Raw genomic sequence first — 17,373 nt, 5'->3', positions numbered from 1 at the left:
ACACTCTCACATTATTGCTTTTATTAGATGTTTTCTGGCCTGTGGCAGGCTTTAGGATTAAATGTCAAATAAACCCAGTAAGAACGCATAAAATCAGAGTCGTCAAAAGAAAAAAAAAAAAAAAAACCCAAAGAAACAATCTGACAGACACCGAGTTCTGACCTGAGTGACTTTAATGTGGTCCTGGGGTGAAGGCTCACACAGCCCTGTCAGGTCAGGGTTTTGGGTCCGACCGTCGGGGAATAAATAGCTGGAAGATGCGGAGAAAATTAAAAAGCACTCAAAGAAATGTCTTGAAAGGATTCTTGGATATGTATTTTAATTCAGCGATCATGGTTATTAGCGTGAATTATAGTACATGTGTAGCTAAAAGGCTGCAGTAATGAAAACATCTGTTCCGTTCATTTATTCAATGTAAGCTGATGGATGTAAAGGACGTGACTATTTTACAAATGGGTTGGACACTGAAATTACAGTTTGATAAGTGTTTTGTAGACACGGGCGGCATACTTTATAGGCTTTCTCAGTTTAAAAATCAGCCAGACGTCGCTTTCATTAAACAAAGGAATCAACGCTGGCAGTAAAAGCCGAGTTTCGTGCCAGCCGGCTGAACTGCCGACTGCGGCCCACATCAGAAATCAGCAGCTCTGCTTTGGTTAGAAAAACAGTGCAAAGTTGGAAACCAGCAAGACGATATGCTGAGATTTACTGGGAGAGTCAGCTGGAGGATGCCAAAAGAGAGGCTGCAAACTTCACACAGAGATGCATTTTCTTTTGTGAAAAAGATGAGATAACAAAAAGACGAATGACGAAAAAAGAGAGCGAGAAAGTTTTACAGACCAAAAAAAAAAAAAGACCACAAACCAGACTTAGAGATACAGCAGCAGCTCAGAAGTTCAGACAAGAAGCTGCAAGAAATGGCAAATAGAAATTCTCAGAAAAAAAAAAAAGTACTTACAATCCTTCTCGGAATCCATCTATGAGTGCCTGGAAGAGGGGTTTATTATGGGGAATGGTTTGGAGAATATTCCCATCTGCCGTCACATAGCCAATGGCCCACTGGCCCAGCCGTGTACAGCTCAGTCTGAAGATGTAACTGAGGAGACATGAGAATTTTCAGTTATTTGCAAAAAGCAATTAGGTACTGAAAAGAATCCTTGGAAAACTGGTACACACAAAAACTTTAGCAAGTACGCACCTTCGATCACATAAAGCTAAACGCAAATGTGTAGAATAAATTAAATTCTCACATTACTTGTGACAGACAGTAATAATGAAGTATGACAAAGTGTGTTAGAGGTGAAAAGGAGACACTTCTTGCTTGAAAGTTTCAGAACAGAAGAAGAAACTGGATTGAGACAAAAAGAAGAACAACAACAAAAACCTAAGAACAAAAGACAAAAGCTGCAGTAGCACGAGTTTAGCAAGACAGAGCAGTGTACAGTGTTTGTCCTTTTTCAAAATTAGTTCTAAGAGGAAGTGAGTGTTTTTGCAAATACATTTGAGTAATCTCCTTCTGACCTTTAGGGTTATCTAGAAACTTTGGCATGTGACTGATTTGGGCCAGAAAAACACACAGAAATAGCCAATAAGTTTTAGATTTAGTTATGGGACAATGCACAAAAAACATTAAGATGAACTGTGCCTGACTTAGCCACTGATCAGTAATCCTTGGTGAAATCGAAACTACATGGGATTCAGATTCAGGTGAAAATCGGAACTCCTTCAAACGTCGACAGGACTAAGTAACAGAGCACTAGAAGTGGAACAGGTGTGCCTGTTATATTTTGATTCACCTTATCAAGCTTTATTTACAGTGTCAAAATGTTGCAGTCACATTCACCAATAAACACTTGCAAGCCGATGTGGCTGTGCGCCGGCCCGGCCTGAGGAGTGACATCAGCTGTTTGTGTACAATCAGGCCTTTGATGGAAGGTGCCACGATGCCCTAAGCTCCTCACACTCCGCCCCACCCCTCCCACAAACACAAACTGTAGCATAAATGTTATGTGGATCTGTCACCAAGTCCAGTGCTGGCATTGGTGTTCTTGTATTCATTAAAGTATAACTGTAATAATTACCAAAGGTTGATTGTTTCATGAGCAGCAACGTAGAAAATGTCTTCAGAGTTATTGTTAACCTGTAACTATGCTGTTGCTAATAGAAACACGATCCTTTAAAAAGGAAATGAAAGTGTGTCGCTCACGACTAAAACTGCTGCTAACAGCAGCTTGTGACAGACCATGAACATTCATGTTGAGCTGAGATTATCACCACCAGAGCCAACAATGCGGAACACGTCATAATTAGAAACACGCACTTAATTCAAGGCCCATGTGAATGTTTGTGCGATGTCTCACCTGCCAGGCTTGTGGATGAACTTTTGCAAACGAGCTTTGACCTCATCGTAGGTGAGGAAGGCCATGTACCCTGGATGAGTAACAGCCAAGCTGTTCCAGTTCCGCAGCAGGGATGACCAAGGCTACACCCACACACACACACAGGAGAGAAAAAAAAGAGCATGAGTCATCTAAGTGTGAGTGAATGGACAGCAGAAGCTCAGAGAGGAGAAACACTGTATACTACAACATGGATGAATGACGTTCAAACAACCATTTAATGAACAGCACTGTGATCTACAGGCTGCTCCAGTCCCAGTCAAGCTACGTAAAAAAAGGGGGTTTAAGAATAATATACAACACCTACAATCCCATTTAATACCACACAAAGACAAAGAATGACAACAATAAGACAGAAAGTAGCAAATTTTGTGTTGTTCTTTTTTTTTACCCCACGGTATTTCTCCCAAGTCCATTTAAGGTGGTAGCAAAGTGAGCCTAGGCTGGGATGATGTGGGCAGAGGTGGACAACAAAATAATGTGCATGGCCATAAATGCACTTTTGCAACCTGTGCACACGCCAATAGGCTGTGATTATCAAAAACTGGCCATTGAAAGTGCAGCCAACAGCTCGCTAGTAGCAAATACTCAGAATTCAGTTTGGCTGCAACGTGGAAATCTGCCAATTTTCTCAAAATTTCCCACGACTTTGAGTCATTAACTCGTCTCCAACAGTTGCAGCCCATTGAGATACCACCGTTAGATGAACAACGTGACAATTACAATGTTTACCACTTTCAAGATGGGCCTGAAATACCTCCTTCCCACCTCAGTGTAATGTGTGAAACGACTGAAGGGTCGATGCTGAACCACAACAGCTACACTTCTGAGGTAGTCATAGGGCTGAGTTCATGAGTAAGTGTGAAGTGGGAGTGGCGCTTACAGCGCTCCGCTCTAACCAAGGGCACTGCAGCCACTTGACTGGTCCATGACAACAGGTAAACAGACAATGTTTTGCGATATGGCCGGCTCGAGTGGTTTGATGTGTGAACGACCAAAGGCGTCTTAAAAGTCATTTTTCCAGGCACATCAAGTAACCACAGTGTGAAAAAGGCTTGAAATAAGAAACACTGCGTGCAAAGGTGACAACCATTACTGAGTTCACTGGATTTAAAAAAATGAATTGAAGCCAAATAATGCTAATCAAATACAGGTAAATAAGTGCTTTTGGTAAATGTCAACATCTGTATAAAAGAAGATGTTTGGGCTGTTTTCTGCTGTGTAGTATTCAGCCGAGTGCTAGCATAATTTCAAGCAGTGACGACATTGGCAAGGACCTTGAAAAAAAAGCAACTGTTGCTGCCTGACAGTCTGGACTGTCCACATCACACAGTTCTATAACAAGAAAGATTATTCGCCAGTGGAATTATCTCCCAAACAAATGAACAGAAAGTTCACCCTCAGGTCAGACTGTGCAATGCTCAGTAACTGCGAAAACCCAAGAACTGTATATCAGATTGTACAGATGTCAGTTTGATTGTGAAAGTTAAAGTTTACAACATTAATGTCACTAGAAGCCAGAACAAATATGTCTTATTTGGAAGAGTTTGAATAATAAATCAATAAAAATATGCATATACAGCGTAGCAGCATAAAATGCATCATAATGGGGGCGAGTGGTGAGACCTCAGACCAACTGAAATATTGTGGAAGGGTCCTTTAAAAGGAGCTTAACAGAGAAGAGCAGATGGAAAACTTTTCAAACAAACATGTAAGATACTGACAAGGTCATTCAGAGAACACTTACTTAAAGCTGAAGCTGGTAAAAGTGGTTCTGTGCAGGTTCTTACCTGCTGCTTTTGCAGTTTGGCTTGGCTTTTGTTAAATAAACAATGGCACAATGCAAAATGTTAAGCTGTTAGTTATTTCTCCAATTTTAATATTTGGTAAAAACCAGAGTTTTATTTAACAAGTCCATCTGAATTGATAAAGATTGTTTTTTTTTTACTTTCACCATGACCGATTGTATCTGTGAGTCAGTTACTCAGTAGTTCGCTCTTACGGGTCTATCTGGTGTGAAAGGAAGTAGAAAGAACATGTCCCGCAATAAGAAAAAAAGGCCATAAGTATGTAGCATGTAGCGGTGCAAAAACCAAGCTTAAAAGTCCTCGTTTGGATTGAACAAATTTACTTAACTTAAAATCAGTTGCTAGATATTTATAGTTTTCACACAAAGGAAGTGACAAGCTTAAACCACCTTCCTGTGCTGTACATCATTTTTTTCTTTTTCATTCTAATCTAATCAGACTATCTTGGGTAGAGGACAACTTACAGGAGTCAAGCAATATCCAGTTGATACATTTAGGTTATTAGTCTCCTTTTATTGCCACTGGTTATTACTTTAAGTCAGCTGAAAATACATTTACAAATGATGGACTCTTAATATTTGACCACCACTGCAACTATTGGTATGTTAATGATAATAAAAACAAGACATTTCATTTTGAGTCTGTAGCATATCAAGGACAGGTCCTAAAATGGCCACAGACTTACTTCCTCTTCTGAGTTAGAGGACATGTGGAGAACTTTTTTTTTTTTTTGTTTGAGGGAGTGTCACATAGGAAACGTCTAATCTGTTTAGGCTTCATTAAGCCTGTTGGAGCCTCACTCACAAGTACCGAGGGATAATGTCACTCAGGGAATAAACAACACACACTGCTGCACAGCAGATATGCTAGACGTCTCAGATAAAGTAAATTAAAAACGGGGCCAGTTTTGTATGAGAGGGTTACTTACAGGAGAACACCGTCAACTTTGTGGTTTTAGCAGACCAAAAAGAAACTTTCCAGATCAACTCGAGAGGCACTTCCTTTTTAAAAGTTTTTTTTTGTTTTTACAGTAATTTTTACAGTTCTTTTTTGTGATATTTGCATACCGTTCTGAAATTTGGACAAATTTAGGTGGCTAGAGGAACATTTTAAGCCGAGATTCAAATGCTTCCTCTTTAAGTTTTAAGAACGGCCACTGCAGCAGCTGACTGACTTATTGCTGCTGGAGGTCAAAGACCAAACCAACCACTATAAAGGAGATAAGAAACACAAATGTACAGCGATCCATGCTGGCAGGAGTAAACTTCCAACTCCAGTCCAGTCCGATAGCATAAATAGAGCTTAAAAAGATGCGGCTGATTGATGGACTCAGGTCCAACATGTGCTCCTTAAAATTTTCCTGAAGACAACAGACCATCAGGCAGTGCTGTTCAGCTCAAGTTTCTTTTTCTTGTTTGTTGCACATTTCTCTATTGATTAACTAACAAGGAAATGATAAGGCAAAGGGAAAGGTGCATAATGAATGTGTGTGTGTGTGATGTCTACCTGAAATAGCCTTGTAAAGATGTCAAACTCAAAAACAGAGATGTAGTCGTTGCAGGTGAGGTCTATAGTGGACTTAAGAGCCATGGCCTCCAGCCCGGAGCTGATGGGATGAAACTCGTGGAGAGACTGACGAAACACTTTCCAAGGCACAATGGTTCTGTAAAAAAGTAACCAGTTAGGAACATCGTACTGCTCGAAAGACTAAAATAAAGCATTACTTAAAATATGGGAATAAAACAAACAAGGATTAGTAATTGTTTTGACTTTAATTTAGGATTCTGTTTTTTATTCACTGAATTTAGTCTGAGCAGGAGTGGTGTCCGTCTAATACACGCCTCGATTTATAAACAAAATTTCTAGTGTATAAAGCTATTTCTATCAACCGTAAACAAAGATATGACGGTCAGTGGTTCTAAAAATAACTGGTGTGATCTTTAAAACAGACATCTGCATGATTTGCAAACAAGTGAATTTAAGAGCTCAAATGCCAACATTTGCAAAACCATAAAAAGGCTGGAAATCTTGTTGGTCAGTTCCTGCTTTCGATGCAAATTACATGAGCCATATCTGATAAAAATAAGAACTAATGTAATATTAAAAGGGCAGTATTTAAAACAGCCTTGACGTTTCTTGGTATTTTGAACAATAGTTGTGTCAGTCGAGACAATCATTTAGCTCTGTTTAGAGAATTCACATTTAAAAAACCTCTTTAATCTGCGAGAAAGCCCAACATTTTGCCAAGAAATGTCTGCGTTTCTTGCACACACCATTTTAACTGCATCACCTCCTTTTTTTTTTTTTTTTTTTTTAAAGATTAACTCTTAAAGACTAACTTCCCTAAAGTAAACTGTAAGGGACTCCCTGGAACTTTAAGGACGTCAGTTCTGAGTTACAGATAATGAGTGATACACAAACAAGCTTACTTGTCCCCAAAAGCGCGCCTCCAGAACTCTGCAGCATCTGCTTTGGTTATGCGGAAGCCGTCACCCTGAAACACACCACTGGGGAAGATGGCTTTCAGTTCAGCCAGCATGTGGCTGAAGATCAACGACAGTTTGGTGAGATTCCGCCTGTAAAAAACAAAGAAAAAAAACCCCAAAAAGTTAATTTTAGTCTTTGAACAATTTAGAACAGGACCCCAAATTTCAAAGTGGCAGAAATTAAAGTTGGTATGTTACAAACTGTCTGCATCAACTTCCCTTTGGATAAAAAAAAAAAAAAAGAAACAACATTTTATATGGAAAATGAATTGCACGGCCTGTTGAATTTGACTAAAAGTTAAGCTATGTAAACCCAAAATTTCCACACGATGATTAAGTACTTATGAAAAAATGTATATTTTCATCTTAAAATAATACTAGTTTAATGCTGGTGGCTCCCCCCAAATTGAATTTTTTCACACATTATTAGTAGTCGTGACAGATAACAATTTTACCTCAATATCTGTAAAACTGGCTAAGTTATAGGGATTTTTGTGGTTTTTAAAGTTAGTTGGCTGGGGCAACAAAATCCATCCAGTGGTTCATAAGATATTTAGCTAACAAACAGAAAAACAAATGTGCAAAAAACATTACTGCTAATAATCTTGGACTACAAATAAAATTATTGGAAAAAGGCAGACAAACAGAAATGTCAAAGGTAACAAATTCCATGGGAAGATGAAGTTTTATTTTCATTTCGATGAACAAACTCTGTTTAGCTCGACACACCCATGCAAACACACACTCCAGGAGGCAATACAAATGTTAGCCTCTCCTCCCAAATAAAACAATCCAAGTGTCATATGTGCACTTTCATATTAAAACTGCAGATTAGTGTTTCTTATCTATGTTGATGAGTGAATGATCGTTATCAAATAATAGCTTAGGGTGAAAATATACTCAAGGTTCAAAGTCTGTTTGAGATTTTGTTTACAGAGAATCATCCTTAACTACATTCCTGAGAGTCACAAGCTCCAAAAAACAAAAAAACAAACAGCAGAGATCTCAGCCACATAAAAATCCCAAAATGAATGAGAAAGATTGGCTGGGACTTCCAACAATTCTGACTCAGTTGAAATAGGCTGGCCAACAAGCACAGAGAAGAGGAAATGACTGATGAGTGGAAGAGGAGAAAAAAAAGGGAAAGAAAAGATGACATAATAAGGAAGATGAGAAGAGAGCAAACAAGGAAGGACAAAAGTAAGAGGGGAGTGCTCTCTCTCTCACACACACACACACACAAAAAGGAGACTAGGAAATGAGAATGGATCCCTGCAACGTCACCACACCCAACAGCCTGTCCCAGCGTTAGACGCATTCTGCTGAAAAAGCCACGATTAAAAAGGCAGCACAGAGGGAGATTGTGTCCGGCTGCTGGGCAGGGGGAATTGACATGCACGAGAGAGTGAGCAATGAAAGTGCTGCTACACTGCAGCTGCCTCACACCACCACAGCACACACCCTGTGAGTGGAGACCGAGGGGTGGGTGTGGATGGAAACAGTGAATGAGGAAGGAGGACAGTGAACGGATATGGATGGATGAATAAGATTAGTGTACTTTGACACGCAGCCAATATAAACCAGTGCTTGTCAGAAGAACAGTTGAAAGGGAAAGTCTGGCAATTTTCTGTCAAATAGTTATTAGTAGTTAGTACCTTATCAGCTGTGACATCAATCATAGAGCAGGCTAGGCTAAAGGCTAGCCAAACGAGAGCCTGATTTCGATCATTTCTCAGGCGTATTAACAACTTTCCAAAAATACATACTGGTGTGAAAAAACACTTTGTTGACCAATTTGAAACCTCGACTGTTGCATCACACCGTTTGTTAGCTCAACCAACCAACATTTGTGTTTGTACGCACATGTATATGTGTGGAGCACAGACTGCGTATCTGCCTATGGTGCTGAGCCTGTGAAGGTGTCAGGAGTTGAGTAACATTTGGCCTGACTAGATGGACTCATCAGGTGAACTGATACATTCAGCAGCCTCCCAGCATCATCAGCATATACCTCTGACATTATTAAAGATGGCCAAAGTCTTCTTCCATTTGTCACAATTGAAGCCAAAACGTCTGGGTATTTTTTTGGGGAGCTGTCATAATGCATCTTTGGTGGCAGTGTCTATGCACTAGGGATGTGCAGCGGCCCTCTCAATGCAAAAGTCCCGCCTACAGAGCCTCCCAACTTACTAATAGGCTGCAAGCACTGTCAATCACAGTGTAAGGTGACACTTTCCTTTAAGCCTCAAATAACTAATTAAAACTAAATGTATGGGGGAAAAAATGCACATTTGAATATATAGAAGCAAGGTAAGAGCTAAGTGAATTAAAAATCAACACCTGAAAAACATGATCTGAAGTGTATTTTTAGATTTTAGTCAGACAAATGTCCCATTTGTTGACACAAAGGAGCGGGACTTGAAAAGGTGGGGTTTGTCCATTGTAGCTTCAACCTCCTGCTTCTGGCAGGAGGCTGGGGATCGTTTGGCTAGTCGTTAGCCTAGCCTGGACAAAGACTTTTGTCTCTTATTATTTATGTGCTCCATGACTGATGTCACTGCAGATACGGTACTATTGCTGACTCTTTGACAGAGCATCATTTCAAAAAATGACTTGATGATCCATTTAAGCTGAGAAGGACAAAGATAATACTCAAAAGCCGGAGAAAAGGATCCCCAAACAGTGAACACTTGTATATTTGGCTGTACTGTATTTTATTTTAGAGCACCTTCTAATCTAAAATCCATAAGAAAGACTTTAGGCTGGATGCAGCAACAGCTGTTGCCTATTTGTGAAGCATGATGACAAATGAGACCTTCAAAAACCCGTATGTCCTTTAAGAGCTTGTAAAGTCATCAAGAATGCCATCCTCATCTTGCAGCGTTTACTCATGAAAGCCTTAACCACTGAGTTTGTGTGTTATTTCAGAAGTTATAATCTCAGCAAGAGGTCATCCTCCACTTCTTCTGCTTCCTGGCTTTGCTGGCCTACTGAGCCTTAAAGCTGCCATCTAATCCTTTCCCTGTCAGCCTCTTCTGTGAGCTTTTATCTATGCTACAACGACCCCTGCCCGCTCAACTTTCGTCTACAACATAATCCCAGAAAGTTTCCCTGTCTGCCAGGGTTTTGAGGAAATAGGCTACACAAGCTCACAGCTGTAACATCCACATCTTATTAATCTATTAAACCACTCATTGCTGCCTTTTAACTTGAAATCTTCAGATGGAATTTTCCCACTAAGGCAGTGCTTGTTCTGGGCCGGTTCCTAACTGGTTTCGTTAAACTGCTAACAGCCAGTTTGTTTTTCCAACAGCCAGAAAGCGCCACCACAAACCCACGTCATTGCGTCACATCAAAAGTCTGTTCCAGTAAATGTTTGAACCTCTCTCTGGTGTATTCAGAGTTTTTGTAGAGGACCACAGTGCATGGATGCCGTCCATCTACACAGATCACAGAGCTCTTGTTATCCCTGCAAACAGATGTGTAAAGCAGCATCCATAAAGACAACAGTCGGTGTTTGTGAACGCTCTTCACAATGCCAACCGGTATTTTCAAACCGCCGACAATTATTTATACAACGGAATGCAAACAAGAGATAAACGCCATTTTAGGCAACGCCAGCTGATGACGTTAAACGACAACGATGTTTAAATAAGTAGCTGCAAAAAAAAAAAAAAAAAGTCATGAATTCAGTTCAAACGGTAGATGTGAACACAGCTCTATACGATGGACGGTCAGCCACTGGTAATAAACTGCAAGCAGGAGGATGACAACAATGAGCTCATGTTCTTCTACTGCTGCTTCAAAGCTCTGTGTTTTGTAATTGCTTTGCCTTAAATTAAGAGCTCACTAACCCCACACTCTCTCAAATGTTAAATGTAGCCGCCGTAACATTTTAATCGTTTGTTGCTTTTTGAAAATATTACCTACAGCCCCTGACGGAAGCAGCCGTTTGTTGTAGGTGCAATAAAAAGACCACTTTAACAGTCGCTCAGTGCTTTGGAGACTGAAACAAAAAGTAGTGATGCTCAGAAAACACTCGCTTGGAATGGGTTTGGAACCGGTTTGATGAAAAAAAAAAAAACAACAACCTTGGAGGCCACTAAAGATTTCTTTTCAGCATTTGATGTTGTTTCTGTCCCCCCCAAATTGTTTGTAGATTATCACAGGGCTTATGCACATCATTACTGAAACATACAGAAGTTAATGCTAGTTGGCCCAAAGCCAACTGATTCACCTAAATCTGAAAATTATTACAGGTAACTGTGGGTACATTGTAGCTCTGTGAGAAAAAAACTCCCAAAAACAAATAAAAAAATAAGTTTCAATTTCACTCAATATCTTAGGGATCTAATTCAAGATTGAAAACTAAACTCTAAAACTGAATATTACAGTAGAGAAATCTTGCTACTGTGACCTAGATAGCTTTAGGTTAAAAAGTTAGTAATTATTGTTGGTGCATCCGATCGTCTCTTTCTGCAAAACAATCTCCATAAGATTGAGACAATTCTTTTGCCGTGAGGATGAGAATATATTTGAACTCCATGGGCTCTCTGCTCAACATTGTTGGTCACATTTAGGACAGCACAACAAAACAAAAACATCTATTTGCAAAGTAAACCACCGCAGCTTCCCCGTGGACATGTCATTGTTTTGAGCCAAATTAAAGAACGTCTGGATAAGTTGGATGAAGAGCTTTGTTGATTTTTGAACACGTGCACACACCAAGAATAATAACCTGTCCACTCAAGGGTTCTTTTTCCAAAAGTGGATGCTTATTTAATTATCGCCCGCCACCGAAGGCAGAATATAGTGTTTGTGTGCTTGTCTCTGTGTGTCTGTTAGCAAAATATGTCTTGAACCACTGAACTAATTGTAATGAAACTTGCAGAAAGTCATCACTGGCTGTACATCTAAAACTGATCAACTTTTGGAATCAATACAATTCAAGATGGCAGCCACAAAATCCTGACCTCAGAAAACCCAAAATGGCAATAACTCTGTCATTTTCACAAATAATGACCTAACATTTTTACTGGTAGTAGCTGAGACTGATCCCCAACGCATATTCTGAACACTAACACGTTGCACAAAATCTTAAAGTTTTTTTTCCAATAACTATTTGGAGTCAACTATCTGTTACCAAAATAACTCACGCGCCACTGGATGAATTTTAATGAAACTTCCAGGAAATAATCACTGAATGCACATCTCCAACTGATTAACTTGTGGAGTCAATTCAATTCAACAGGGCCGCCTCAGCCAATACTAAATGGTATTAACTCAGTCAATTTTACAGATACTGAGCAAAGATTTAATGCGGCAGCAGCAGAGTCATTTGCGACACAACTCTTGAGCATGACATCTTGAGATACTGTGAGAGATTGTGCATGCTATTACTTTCACGGATTGACCAAAACAGCTACAATTTCTCATCTTAAGATATTCTCTGTCTTAAAAGTCTGGCATGAAAGGTGGCGGTAGATATGCCTTCTTTCGAGCAACGCAAGATCTTTAATTATTATTTACGTCGTAATACAATAGTTGCATAAAAAGGACCCAAAGAAAAGGCAATTAAATGACTAACATATCAGTATGGTGATTAATTTTCAGCTGCAGTTTGATGATAAAAGTCAACTGATGCAGGTCAAGCTGATATCTGTTTTAGCTCATCTCACCCCACTCTGTCCTAGTCCCTTTCCATCCCACAATAGCAGCTCTATACCGTGTATATACTGGACGGAGGCCAGCACTTCAAGAGACGGCCACTACAACCGTTGCTGCCATTGAAGTTGCCATGGCAGTGGTGACACAGCAGAGTTACAGGGTGACTACCGCACCGGGTGGTTTTGGTTACCTACTCTGGAATGTCCCGTGCGTTTTGAGCACTTCTTTGTAGTAGCATCCCACTGTCACTCCCCACCGCAGCGAAAAAAGCCAAACCTTCTTTAGACACTAGCTTTTTGTCCTTCTTCCCCCTCATGCTATATAGCGACCTCTGACCTCGCAGCTGGCTGCTCCCTTCCTGTTTCCTGCTGGTTGTGATAAAGAAGCACAGCTAGCCAGGCAGCACCGCGGTGAGCTAACGCGCCGCTGCACAGCTAGTGCCGGTCAGCCTAACTGAACGAGAGGCTGTCTAAAATGCAGAGTCACAAGTAGCGCCAAAACTGTCGTGCAGCTGTATTATCTTTTTCTACTCTGAACACACACACACACACACACACACACAGAAAAGAACTGCAGATCAAACCAAAGGAGAACAAGAGACTACCACAAAAGTTTATTTTCTAAACAACATTCTATTAACAGAAACACAGCTAGATCAGATCAACTCTTCTACTTGGAGGGAGCATATAAACCAACATAACCTTACATTCCTTTAAATCACATGTCAATCAGTCACAGGGATGTTTCTTTTTATTAAATCAGCAAAAAAACACTAGTTTAGGATGTACACATGACAGTCAATTTGTTAACTCATTGGCACAACATGTGTCACAATTTACTCAGCTGTTTCAGTCAGCTGTGTCTCAACCGGAAATGAGTGCAATGCTCCCTTCGGGTCGGGAATAAGTCTCCGCTTCACGTGGGGGAGTTCAGGTTTCTGGGAGTCTTGTTCATGAGTGATGGTGGGATGGAGCGGGAGATGGCTCGAGGGATCGGGGCCTCATCTGCAGTAATGAGGGCTCTGCTTCGATCGGTCGTGGTGAAGAAAGAGTTGAGTCGACAGGCAAAACTCTCGATTTACTGGTCAATCTACGTTCTAACCCTCACCTATAGTCACAAGGTTTGGATCACGACCGAAAGGACGAGATGCCAGATACAAGCAGCTGAAATGAGCTTTCTTCGTAGGGTGGCCGGGCTCAGCCTTAGAGATAAGGTGGGGAGTTCCGAGTAGAGCCGCTGCTCCTTGGCATTGAAAGAAGTCAGCTGAAGTGGTTTGGGAATCTGATTAGGGTGACTCCTGGACGCCTCCCTTTGGAGGTTTTTCCAGGTACGTCTCACAGGGAAGAGACCTCGGGGCAGACCCAGAACTCGCTGCAGGGTTTATGGATCCTCTCTGGTCTGGGAACACCTTGGGATTTCCCAGGAGGAGCTGGAGAGAGTCACTGAGGGAGAGGGAGGTCTGGGTTTCTCTCCTGGACCTGTTGCCTCCACGACTCGACCACGGAGAAGTGATAGAAGACGGATGGATGGATGTTCCAGTCTGATTAGATCCTGGTTTGCAACAAACCAGTCTAATCTTTAAACAGTCACGTTATTAAGATGAACTGCAAAATGCTGAGGTTTCACCACAATGCAAGTGAACTCATTCAGTTATTGAAGTTATTGTTTCAGGAAACAAACAGCTAAAATATAAAAAGAATGTAAACACCAGCTCTGTGATGGTCAAAGACCTTACTGCTGGCACTGAAGACCCTGCTCTTTCCACTATCTTAGATCATGTTTTACTCAATTTATGAAAAAAATAAATAAATAAGGACTGTAAAAGCTCATTTTTGCTTTAATTGTCTCAGTTGCCATATCAGTGAGTGCACAGTATCTGAACTCTTTGATCTTGGTGTGCATCAATAGGAAGTACTTCTTGTGCCAAGTAGAGCAGACAGTCGGTTTTGTCACACTAATCACCATAATATAATAGTGCCAGGAACACAAGAGTTGACATGGCTGTGACATAAATAACCGTAAAGCTCTGCTATATCTGTACACACAAATCTGCACATAAAGCTTAATGCTCAAAAAAAAAAAATAGGACATGCAACTGAAGCTAAAATATCTGCAGTGTGAACAAGGTTTTCCATTCGCAGTAGTGATAGCAATTTGCCTGTTAGGCTAACCGCTAAAAGCTTCTCTTTCCTTACCCCCAACTCCAAATCATATCCAAACGGCTAACTGCCAGGAAACATTAATGTAGCAAGGTTTTACTGTTAGTTTCTCTCAGCTGGAACAAAGTTACAAAACAATGAAACTAAAACTCTAGCGGCTGTAAATAAGAGATCTAAATTGAAAAAAAAATTCTCCTTTATAATGAAAACGAAGGCTAAAATTAAGAAGTTATGAGTGTATGTCAAGGCTGTCAAGTTAGCTGGATTAGAAGAATACATATTGGTTTTTTGTAAAGTTCATTATGGTTCGGAAAAAAGTAAACTTTTTATTCATTTCCTTACTCAAGTACAAATTAAGACCTAAAGTTAGTTTGCATGTTTCAGTTCCACTGGACACAGTACAACAAGCATTTAAAATGTTCAAACTTTTCAACAATATTTTAAAAGCAAGAACAGTGTAGCTGAAATGTAAAGCTAAAGTTTTCCCAACAGCTTCTGACAAAACAGGGACGACATGCAAACGCTCACCTCTAATTGATTCGATCTGACAGCAGTGTAATGCACTACTGCCTTTCCTAACGACTCCATCCAGTACTACAAAGATTTCCTACAGTGTTACTGTTGTAGCGATAAGATGGGTTTTCAGATAGTCAAAGTGAAGAGCTCGGCTCTCAGTGATGGACCTTTGTTTCACGTGGTTGGCAAGTACATTTGCAAAGAATAGGAAGTCGTAACTTAGAACGGGGCGCTCACTGAACCAAAACAGGAAAAGAAAAAAATAGACTTGCACATTTTAGTAGTACAACACAGAGGCACGCTGTTATTTTCAGGTATTGAAGACAGATCTTCACACTTTACTGTGAGCAGATGCGCGACTAATTCAGTGATGTCATATTTTAATTTTAGCCTGGAAGACATTGCCAAGACTTGATATTTCCACGAATACAAGAACAGGAAAAAAAAAATCAATAAAATTACAAATATAAAGACAGCTACATGAGTAGTAACAGCAGACAATAGTTTAGTGTCATTTTCAGACTACTGAGCACCAACCTGCTGAAGGACAAGATTGTATGCAAATTCTGCCTGAGTTTCAAATGAACATATGAAAACATTTCTTTTACCTTTTTTAAGAGAAATAAAACAAAGTCTTATAAAGAGAATGTTAAAGCTTAACTTCTGATGACGCTTAGTAACATTCAAAGAATGAGAGATGGAAAGGGAAATAAACACGATTTCCATCAAGCAGTCACCGGATCTTTCACTAAAACAACTGTTGCTGTGACAAGCAAAAAGGAAAAAAAAAACGAACCAAATTTACCAATGAAAAAGCTCAACAATAGTCCAGCTGCAGGGAGGGCTGAATGACCAAAACCTTCAGGAAGTTGTTCCTGCTGACCATTGTAATAATATCACACAAGTATGTATGGAATGCATTTTTCTATTGTGTAAAGATCTAATGGAAATGCTGTCAGTAAAAGGAAGGAGGGAAATAGGAAGTAATTGAAAAAGGGGGGAGGAAACGATGTGTAAAAAGTGTGGATTAATGCTCCGACTGGATGTGTGGAACTGTAGTGAATGATTTTCATTCAGTTTGATTAATGATTCCTTTTATAAAATAATAAATAATGAATTATTAATAAAGACGACATGGGTTAAAAGTTATGTTTAAGCATTGTTATTCAGATGTTAAAATTTATGCAACTGATTAACTAATTCTTGCTTTTTAGGAAGTTAATGTGTTGAGAACATGACAGTGATACAAATATTTCATCCCTCTGTATAGTACTCTGCAGGTGTAGTGTTCAGTGGTTCAATATTTTGGTCACAGACAGATGGACAGACTTTAATGAACCTTTCAGGAAATGCCCAAGATTCAAGATGACCACCAACTAACTTTAGAAAACACATAAATGGCTACAATTCAGTCAGTTTCACAAATACTGTGCTAGAACCTGATGTGGTTGTTGCAGAGAGTTATTTACATCACATACATAGCGGTAATCTGGCACAAGATCTGTGTTTAAAACTTGAGTCTGTTAGCAAAACATCTACTGACCTATTGGTTGGACTTTAACGAAAACTCTTAGAAAGTAATCATTGGATGCACGTTTACAAGTGATTAACTTTCAGAGTCATTCAACTGAAGATGGCTGCCACAGCTAAGAAACATTAGCCAACACAAAAATGACCATAACTCAGTCGGTTTTATAGATATCAAGCTAAAATTTGCTGGGGTAGTAGCAGAGAATCATTCGCAACACATCCTCTGAGGGTGACAACACATAATGTTAGACGAGACTCAAGGTTTGACCAAAAACGGTTTCAACTCTGTCATTTCTCAACAAAAGATGATCTTAGTCTAAAACTGGCATCAAAGGATTGGGTGATCCTTCAAAGAATAATAGGCTTTAATTTTATTTTATGTTTTTGGCTACTTTCCACACATTCATCAAAAAAGCTGCCTAATAAAACAACTAAAATTGATGTTACATTTTTGTTGTGGAAAAAAAAAGGGGGTTGGATTGAGAATTTTCAAAAATAGGTTCAATAACTCCAACACAGAGTTGTTCAATTCATACTCTGGCCCACAGAATAATATTTACAATGCACCTTAGACTTCATATCTATGAATTTCTGCAGAGTAGTCTGTCCCGCTGTGCAGCTGCATCACCCTGCAGCTCATAAGCTCACCACTTCCTGTATAACCAGCAGGATCTATCAGCCTTAGTCAGGATGCAGTGGCAGGGTGGCTTAGGAGGATGATCAAAGAAGCCAAAAAAAAAAGAATTGGGCTTTAACTTGACTTCTAAATGCCTTTAAATGTGTTACGGACCAATTGTTCTAGCTATTC

General features: G+C 39.8%; 1 protein-coding gene across 2 annotated transcripts in view; it reads right to left on the bottom strand.

Annotated features, from left to right (window-relative positions):
* The window catches only part of cbl (Cbl proto-oncogene, E3 ubiquitin protein ligase), a 38,277-nt gene that overhangs the window by 11,033 nt on the left and 9,871 nt on the right, over positions 1–17,373 (bottom strand). For both annotated transcript variants that reach the window (XM_017433370.3, XM_017433371.3), the window contains exons 3-7: positions 6,637–6,783; positions 5,714–5,870; positions 2,361–2,482; positions 959–1,096; positions 163–250 (exon numbers count right to left, since the gene is read on the bottom strand). In XM_017433370.3, the coding sequence (XP_017288859.1) occupies positions 163–250; positions 959–1,096; positions 2,361–2,482; positions 5,714–5,870; positions 6,637–6,783 (652 nt within the window). The remainder of the gene's footprint in view (positions 1–162; positions 251–958; positions 1,097–2,360; positions 2,483–5,713; positions 5,871–6,636; positions 6,784–17,373) is intronic.

Source organism: Kryptolebias marmoratus, linkage group LG2, assembly GCF_001649575.2.
Source record: "Kryptolebias marmoratus isolate JLee-2015 linkage group LG2, ASM164957v2, whole genome shotgun sequence".
NCBI lineage: Eukaryota > Metazoa > Chordata > Actinopteri > Cyprinodontiformes > Rivulidae > Kryptolebias > Kryptolebias marmoratus.
The sequence above is the reverse complement of the archived record's forward strand: the minus strand, read 5'-3'. Positions and strand labels throughout refer to the sequence as shown.